This window comes from Haliotis rubra, unplaced genomic scaffold (assembly GCF_003918875.1).
Source record: "Haliotis rubra isolate DU_JTF1 unplaced genomic scaffold, ASM391887v1 Scf50, whole genome shotgun sequence".
Classification (NCBI taxonomy): Eukaryota; Metazoa; Mollusca; class Gastropoda; order Lepetellida; family Haliotidae; genus Haliotis; species Haliotis rubra.
In genome coordinates, this window is record NW_025767191.1 from 3,058,175 (window position 1) to 3,067,405 (window position 9,231).

Below are 9,231 nucleotides of genomic sequence, written 5' to 3' on the forward strand. Positions count from 1 at the left end.
TGTCAACTTCTTAATTATGAGGAACACAACGTTTCTGAGAATATCCTTACTCCCCCCTTACTCCGCGGTGTTTACTCTCCTCCTTATTCAAAATATATCTTGAATGCGATGCAAGCCGCCTTAAATATCATTTATATAGTCAGTATTAATGAATATGCTAGTGTGACCTTTTAGGATATCATTAGGTAACCTTCCACGTGGACCGTTATCTTATGTTGTTATAGAGCACATGACGCCCTGCACCCAGTCTACCCAGTAGGTAGCAACACATGCCGCCATATTTCCCGGAACAGATAAGTAACCTGGGAGAGATAAGTTACCTTGGAGCGGCTGTGTACACCCGGGAAACATCAGACGGGTAGGTGTAAGATGTCGAGCTTCAAAATATCATTTTTGTGTGGTAGTTTGTGTATCCCATTTCCTCAGTACTGAAAGAGAGTGACGTAACTGACTGGGTCATGGCATGTGATTTCCGCCATATGGTGTCGATGACGGTCGGTGGTTGTGTTGTTATTTTTGCAAAGTCATGTCGAGGGAGATTAATACTGGATTTTTCATTGGTTCCCTGTGTGGAATTGGACACGGGCCCTCAGCGTACCCCGCCTCCTCAAGCCTTTCTCCAAGGAGGTTAACCATCTGGGAAACCCCATCCCTGTACTGACTGATTGATTGATTGAAGATGATGATGATGATAATGATGATGATGATGATGATAATGATGAGTGAGTGAGTGAGTATGGTTATACGCCGCTTTTAGTAATATACCAGCAACATCACGGCAGGGGAATGATGATAATGACGATGGTGATGATGATGATGGTGGCGGTGGTAATGATAATAATGGTGGTGGTAGTGATGATGATGATGATGATCTGATTATTTGATGATTACGTTTGAGGAAATATATTGGTTGGATGAATTATGGCTATGGTAATTGATAACGTTTCTCAAGCTTGTCCTAAAACCAGACAGAAACGAGGAATGAATCATTTTCATGTGTGAATGTTCAGTTGCTGATAATGTGTCATGGTGCCCCAATGGCGTGTCAATCATTGTGTCAATAAATGGTTTGTCTTGCCAAGATCAGAGTATTGTTGTATGATATCTACACCCTTTCTCCCCCGCACACGACGTTAAAACAACCCCAGACAGGTAGTTCATACGGCGACATTGGGAGAGTGAGGTAGCCTGGTGGTTTAAGCGCTCGCTCGTCACGCCGAAACCCGGGTTCGATTCCCCACATGCGTACAATGCGGATCCCATTTCTGGTGTCCCATGCGTGATATTGATTGAATATGGCTGAAAGCTCTGTAAAATCATACTCCTAACACATATACTTCCAAACTGCACAATGTCACGTAATTCTTATGTTGTGTCGTAGACGATGCCGCGCGAGGAAAGAACATGCTGTCGCTGGACGGTGACGCTGCTGCACATCCTAACGTGCCTTGTGGCTGGATTCTGTATCCTCAGCGTTCTCATAATGCGAGGACTTGAAGCTAACTGCTTACCCTCATTAACAGACAACGTGGGACATCAGGTCCATTATGTAAGTATGTACGCCTTCACAAGCAATGTTGGGGCGGTGGGGTAACCTAGAGGTTAAAGCGTTCGCTCGTCACGCCGAAGACCCGGTTTCGATTCCCCACATGGGTAGAATTTGTGAAGCCCATTTCTGGTGTCCCCGCCGTGATATTGCTGGAATATTGCTTAAAAGCGGCGTAAAACTAAACTCACTCACGAACAACGTGACTGCTGCTGAAATCTCTTAGATGAAACAGTACGTGTTAATATTCATATAAACAATTATGGTTGAGGTATTACTATTAAATCATTTAGATGTAGGAAAATAGCTAATAGTGGTTACATATTTCATGACAGTCATCGATACCGACTGTACAGGTATATCTGCAGTAGCTGTACCATATGACGTACGTTATAACCAGAGCAGCCTGGCGATAATAGTGTTGTTATAGTTGTTGTTCTAACTGGTGTCTTCTCGATATTTATACGCATATATTTATATTTTTCTACCCGTTCACGTTATGGAGCGATGCATTTATGTTGTGGACTATTCCTCTCAATATGTATCCGAAACATTCTGATTTGTCAGACTCGATGACTGATCGATGTCATTGTATACCATCTGTGTTTGAACTACTCTCATAATATCAATCACAGGTTAGTCTGGCCCAGTCTCGGTTATTTTGAAACCAGCGTGATATGAGTGGAATATTGCTTAAACAACAAACAAACCAGATACATTTTGCAACCCATTGAATTTTCTTGATGCTGTAAGCCACACCGGCTGTTCCATGCTCCAGTTGTTTGAGGATATGTAAAGGAAAACGCTGTTCATTAGTTCAGTGATGATGCTGTGTATAACATTGTCCTTTACCGCACCCCCAGGCCGACTCAGTCCTGGAGTTTTTCTGCAGCGTTGTCCTGTACGCTTGTGGTGCCGTGTCGGGGTGGAGCATCCTGTCTTTCTTCGCCCATTGTTGCTGGGAAAACAAGCTGTGAGTGTGTCCAGGGTCTAGATTTTCGATATACATGTATTTAAAAAGTGTTTTGATTCTGCTTTGTCACAAACATGTGCAAGTGTTTCCAAAACACCACAGATATTGTACCTAAGTACAACATTGCAAGTAAAATATTTATGGTTTTATTGGGAATAGTCTCAAAACACCAGGTGTGTACTTTCTGATGTTCGTCAGTATATATAGTTTATATAGTCGCCGCTTTAATTCATTTTCATGTTGTTGTTTTTATGTGTAGATGTTTTGCCCTGCAAACTGTGATATTCGTCATAGTCAGCGTTCTTGGATTAACAGGATCCGCTTCTCTGACAACACAGTTCTTGTTGTGGTGCAAGAACCTGCAAACAACGTTCCCAAACGCAACAGAGTATGTATATGAGACGTTTGTATCAGTACACTAAACCCACTCGATTATATTAAATTTCAAACTACGAGATCAAGCGGTAAGCTGATTCTGTTTCTAAACGTCACGTACATTCGTATTCAATATGCACCGTGGTCGGTAGGGTAGCCGAGTGGTTATTGCGTTCGCCCGACACAACAAAGTCCCGGGTTCTGTTACCCATTTATGGGTGCAGTGTGAGGTGCCCCTCCCTTACGTCCCGTGCGTTACATTGTTGAAATATTCCAAAACCGGAATCAAACTCAAACCCATTCACTCATCCATATCCATCTTAAAAGATCCACGGAAAAGAGATGATGGTTAAAGCGTTGGCTCGATTGATTTCCCATGGAAAGACCTGACAAAGGGCTTTCGAATAACATTCTAACCCAAACATGGGTGAAAGCGTTGGCTCGTGATCCCGGAGACCTGGGGTTCGATTCCCCACATGGGTACAATGTGTGAAACAGATTTCTGGTGTCCCCGCTCCTATGTTACTGGAATATCGCTAAAAGCGGCATAAAACTATACCCACTCCCAAACAATGATATTACTGTAGAGGTCACATTTGTGACTATTCAGAGCCAGCATTTTGTCTGTCAGCGCCTTGCCTGAACGAACGGCTTCATCAAAGTGTTAAACACCATCAGCATGCGTGTCGTTCCGTTTTCACCCCACATTAAGCTGGGGCGAGTGGTAGCCCAGTGGATAAAGCGTTCGCTCGTCACGAAGGCCCGTGTTCGATTCCCCACATTGGTACAATGTGTGTCCCCCGCTGGATGATTTTGTGGCGAGAATTTGCTGGAATATTGCTGAAAGCGCTTTCTCACTCACTCACTCACTCACTCACATAAGCTAAGAAGCCGTGATGCAACCGATCTGTTCACACACCGTTCCTACAACTGAGCCCAATCACTCAATGCTTTCTTTCCACACGTCATATAAAAATAGTTCATCCTTTTCACGCATGCACATCGTCATATGAGCGAAATATTCTTAAGTGCGACGTTGAACCCAATTTCTCCTCACCTTTCATCCTTTTAATATTGATTCCACTCTTGCAGTAATGGTCCCACGCTAGTGGTAATAGTTTCACACGCCCAAGCTCAGATGTACTTCAGGCGCCATTATTTACGACATGCATTGTTCTGGATACAACTATTATAAAACCCCAAAATCGGTATGGCCCAGATACTTGATAACATTTATGCATACTTTGTTTCAGTTGTGAGGCGGCAGCTAAATTTTATGACAAAAACTTGGCATATGAGAAGCTGAACATGACGATGTATTACAGAACGGAGATTATACAACAGGTTAGTTCTGTAACACACTGTAACACACTGTAACGAAAGGGACATTATGAAGCTCTGTTGTACTTGTCCTCAGACAGCTGGACGCCCGCCTTTTTGAAGCAAATGATGTCAAACGCAACGACAAAATCTAAAATACTCACAGTAATGAATGAGGGATAATAAGTATATATTTTGGGGCCCTCTGATGTCATGGACTGTTTATTTGGGAGATGTAACAATGACCAAAAATGGTGAAGCATTAAATGCAGGGTAAATTTAGGAGAACAGAAAATCCTGTTGTATGTTATCGACCATCTTGGAAGAACAACTGTTCCCAATTATGAAGTAAATATGTTTTTAGCCTTTTAGATCCTAGTGGGAATAATGGGGAAAAAACATCACAGAAAAAACAGATGCAGAAGAAAAAACAAATGCAGAAAGAAAAAAACATCAGCTGCAGAAAAAACATCAGAAAAGAAAAAGTAGAACAGAAAATCTCAGTGTTGAAGTTTACCAAAACGTGTAGAGGGACATAACGTTACTCAGTTCTTTCGAACATCGTTAATCGTATTCGTGGTAATCAATACACGAGTGTCACGTCATGCTTCCAGAGTTGTACCTGGACCATCAGTTTCCTGTGCATGATCCTGGCGTTCATCTACATCAGCCTCCTGTGCATCTCGGCAGAACGACAAAACGACAGAACACGTGTGATCTACGTCAGAAACGGCGAGGAACAGCCCCTCATACCACTCCCAGGTGAAAGGGACAGTTATCCATAGACATTGCAGCGGATTGCTAACAAGTGACGTATGTCATACAACAAGTGCTAACAAGTGATGGATGTCATACAACAAGTGCTAACAAGTGATGTATGTCATACAACAAGTGCCAACATGTGATGTATGTCATATAATGACAACCCTTGTAGATGTCGTCTATGTCCGGTTACAGATTTTTGTTACTTGTGTTATAATGGAGGGCAAGGTTGAAAACATGCTCGTCTTTCAGTGAATGTCCCTTTGTAAATTGTAATGACCACTGTCATACCTTGATTTTATATGTTCTTGTAATAATCTACAATAGTGATGATAGATTCTACTTCATGGTCTGGCCTGAGCTTCCAGTCGGCTAAGGCGCCGTAATTTGAGGTGCAAAATTGCGTTCCTGGGATTGCCAAAACCTACAGAATGGTTTGGTAACCAGGTTCCTTCAAATTATGTGTCTGGGATGTTCAGCACCAAACTTCAGCACGTGGGTTTCGCCAAAGCGGTAAAAGTGTGAGACGAGCATCACTTTATCATCACAGCATCACTCCAGTATTAAATGGACCCGCCGTAATGGAACTGAAATACTGTTCAAAGCGGCATTAAACCCCCAAAACCCACTCACGTTACACAAGTAAAGGTTTGGTGTCCAACTGTGCATTCGTTCGCATGCACGATACTATCTGTAAGTACGTGCGCATGAAGTGCATTTTATGGTTAGCTTCTAGAAGGCGTATCATGTAGGCCACAGTAGTCTGTGATACTCTACTTTACCAACAATGTGTTTTGCTGTACATAAAGAGATGCCTGCCAATGATTACTCGCAGCATAGCCTGCTTAGGTCGGAAATAGTTACTTGGTTACGGTGACCCTTCCTTGCTTCATTCTGGCGAAAGCCTGGATCCCTTTTCACAAAGCTATCGTAGCTCTGGATCTACGACTGTCGTACTTCCTGTACTGTAACATATATAAGATTTACACAGTCGTAGTGTTACGATAGCTTTGTGTAAGACTGGTTACTTTCTGGCGTTGACGTTTATATTTTTAGGCATAGTGGAAATTATTGTGAATTGGATTATTTGTAAATACTGCAGGTCATCACATTGTGATTTTAACAATATGCTGAATGGTCGCTTGATCCGTTACGTAGACATACAATCCACGATTTATAACCACGATATCTTTCCTAAAAGGTACATCAGATCTTTGTCCTTTAAACCTTGATGTGCCCTGGTACTTGGTACTTGGCGAAATGATAACCGATCATTCTTAAACAAATGATGTATCGTTCTCTTCTCATATATCAGTCTGACATAATGCTTCCATATTGTCAATCATTTCACTGATATATATGTCTCATGGTTTCCATATCATGGGAGTTCTGTGATGCTTCTTCGTAATAAACTAATCACAAATTCCAACCAACGTTTACATATGTTGGGGGAGGGGCATTAAGAAGCACTAGTAAGCAAGATTACAGAGAATGGATTACAGAGTTTGTTTGTTTAACGCCATACTCGGCCATTTTCCAGCTCTATTACGGCGGTCTGTAAATAATCGAGTCTGGATCAGACAATCCAGTGATCGACATCATGAGCATCGATGTACGTAATAGAGAGACAATGACATGTATCAGCCAAATTAGCAAGGCTGACACCTGATCACGGGTTTGGGTAGGAAGAGTCGCCTGGTGCGACCACAAGCGTGATTGCGTTACTGAAGATCAATTCTGGTTTTATTGAAATCTTTACAGGTCGCAGACACTCACCAATGACGTGATCTCGCACATAGACTCAACACACATCAACAAATATTTTGTTTTGTATTTTTCTATTTCCTTGTTCTCCATTAAACTCACAGAGATATAGTCATTCCAGTCTGAGCAATGTAGAGCTAGCCTTGTTACAGATTCATTGTTTGACTTTCGGGGAAGTGGAGCTGGGATTTAAAGAACAACAAACTAATTAAATTAAAGGAAGGTTAACTTTGTCTAAGGCTGTACCCAAACACATAGATCACTGAAGACACTAGGTCTATTGAAAAATGTACGTTTTTATGCAGCGACCGATAAAATATCTCTATAAAAATTAATCCCTTCCTTACGAGAATGACCGGTCACTCGCTGTCCGTGGGAAGGTCTCTCCCACGTGTTCATACGACAGTATTTATTCGCAGTGCGGCGACAGCCGGTATTCACCCCAGCTTCCTTCCCCTCCGCTTCATTCCCAGTGACCGACAGCACACAACCTGGCACAGGCCCGTTACTGAAGGTCAACGATGACACATCAGCCATGTGAATGTGAAATACTTCACAATGCAATGATACGGATATGAGAAAATCCGATTATAGACTAACTCGCGAAAACCATCCCATTACCGAACAAATTTGGAAGTAAGATACAAATTATATATGGGACTACCAGGCGGCTGTGCACTCCAACATCCGTCCTCGTGATTAAACATCCGTGAAATGTACACTTAAATGTCTTCTTAAATATATTCAGAGATACGAGTATCTGCAAAGGAAAAAAATCAGAAATCAGTATGTACATTTGATATATGACCATGCTACAAGAACGAGCATGACCATTAGCAATATATATACATGTGGAAAGGTGTCGCAACACCTATTATTTTTAACCCATACAGCCATTTATATTCCTGTCATAATTATGTTTGTTCGCATGATTAGTTTGATCCTTCTGATGCTTCACATGCTGATTTTAGATCACAGGCGAGCATCACGTGCAATACATGTACCCATCATTAAGCAACTATCCAGTTGCAGTCAAATAAAACAGCTCGAAAACTTGGGACATCGCTATATGTCGTTTGTAAATAAGCAAATACGGGGCCTCCTCAAATGACAACTGCTCAATGATGGCAGGTTATTGGTATGCAGAATGCTGGCATTTTAAAGAGAGGCATTGGCGGATCCAGAGGGGGGGTACGAACCCCCCTTTTGAAAATAACTTGAAGATTGTTTTTGCGTAGCTGAAGCAAAGGAGAGGGGGGGGGGGGTCCGAACCCCCTGAAAAACACACACACACACACACACACACACACTTCAAAATAAATTCCTGGATCCGCCCATGAGAGGTATTGCAAGAGATATAGGTTGTCAGCCACCGACTATCGGCCGATTGGCCAGAAAATATACGCAAGCTAATAACGTTATTGTTCAGGTCCAGAAGTTACAACTCCGATGGAGGATACAACCTTTGTCAGGGTTTTGTTGTACCGCATTTCAATGGACGACGGTGTTAGGCCACACCTTGACTGTGAATTTGTACGCCATGAGGAGGTAGCAGCTCTATGTTGACCCGCCAGATCCCAACTCCCTGGAGCATGTTTGGGACAATATGGGTCACAAGATACGCCAGAGAGAAATGACTGACTGACTGACTGAGTTTAGTTTTACGCCGCTTTTAGCAATATTCCAGCAATATCACTGCGGGGGACACCAGAAATGGGTTTCACACATTGTGCCCATGTGGGGAATCGAACCCGGGTCTTCGGCGTAAGGAGCCAACGCTTTAATTACTAGGCTACCCCACCGCCCCCCAGAGAGAAATGATGTATTGGAACAAGCTCCCCATGAAGAATGTAACAAAATTTATAAATACTTCAAGATCAAATTCAACATCTGATGCAGTCATAGCGGAGGAGGGATGCTATTTCAAATATGTGTGTGTGCGTGCGTGCGTGCGTGCGTGCGTGCGTGCGTGCGTGCGTGCGTGCGTGCGTGCGTGTGTGTGTGTGCGTATGCGATTTCTTTGATAATTATATGCCGGTATTTTAAAAAAGACATCACTTTGCACCACCATAGTTAATAGCACTGCAAGATGGGTCATTTCTTTTGCAACGTTTGCTTATCTGTATAAACTACACTTTTTAGTTCTTTGGGCGTTTACGAGATTTACCATTTAAGTATTCCTTAAGTGTCAATTTATCCAGCGAGTATATAAAACCGAGGTTTGTATACGTTCCTTTGCTATGATGAATGGTCCAAATGTAAAATGTTGGTTTGGTGCGATACTTCTTTTCATGTGTGTATAAGTATACAAAACCAAGGTCTTCAAGAGTTGTCATGTTTTAGGGTCGATGCGTTCTTGTAATTAATTCTCATCGTATCTGTAACACTTTAACTGGTGAAGTCGTCCTTGAAACCAAATGACATTCACAGATTGCCGAAATAACATAAACTCAGCAACTGCGTCACACATTAGCACGGGACTTCAAAGAGC

At 42.3% G+C, this 9,231-nt stretch overlaps 1 protein-coding gene across 1 annotated transcript; it reads left to right on the forward strand.

Annotated features, from left to right (window-relative positions):
• Positions 1 to 222: 222 nt before the first annotated feature.
• LOC124291882 lies at positions 223 to 6,405 on the forward strand. Its single transcript, XM_046728948.1, has 6 exons — positions 223 to 358; positions 1,382 to 1,549; positions 2,410 to 2,519; positions 2,779 to 2,907; positions 4,148 to 4,238; positions 4,829 to 6,405. Exons 2-6 carry the CDS (start codon positions 1,385 to 1,387, stop codon positions 4,997 to 4,999), a joined length of 666 nt encoding a protein of 221 aa, XP_046584904.1. The 5' UTR covers positions 223 to 358; positions 1,382 to 1,384; the 3' UTR covers positions 5,000 to 6,405.
• Positions 6,406 to 9,231: the final 2,826 nt, after the last annotated feature.

What these genes read in the sequence shown, in the direction of transcription:
- LOC124291882 (XM_046728948.1), top strand. Translation starts at nt 1,385, where the DNA reads ATGCCGCGCGAGGAAAGAACATGCTGTCGCTGGACGGTGACGCTGCTG. An exon ending in TGGGACATCAGGTCCATTAT is followed by an intron (nt 1,550 to 2,409) that starts GTAAGTATGTAC and finishes CCGCACCCCCAG; the next exon opens with GCCGACTCAGTCCTGGAGTT. An exon ending in TGTTGCTGGGAAAACAAGCT is followed by an intron (nt 2,520 to 2,778) that starts GTGAGTGTGTCC and finishes TTTTATGTGTAG; the next exon opens with ATGTTTTGCCCTGCAAACTG.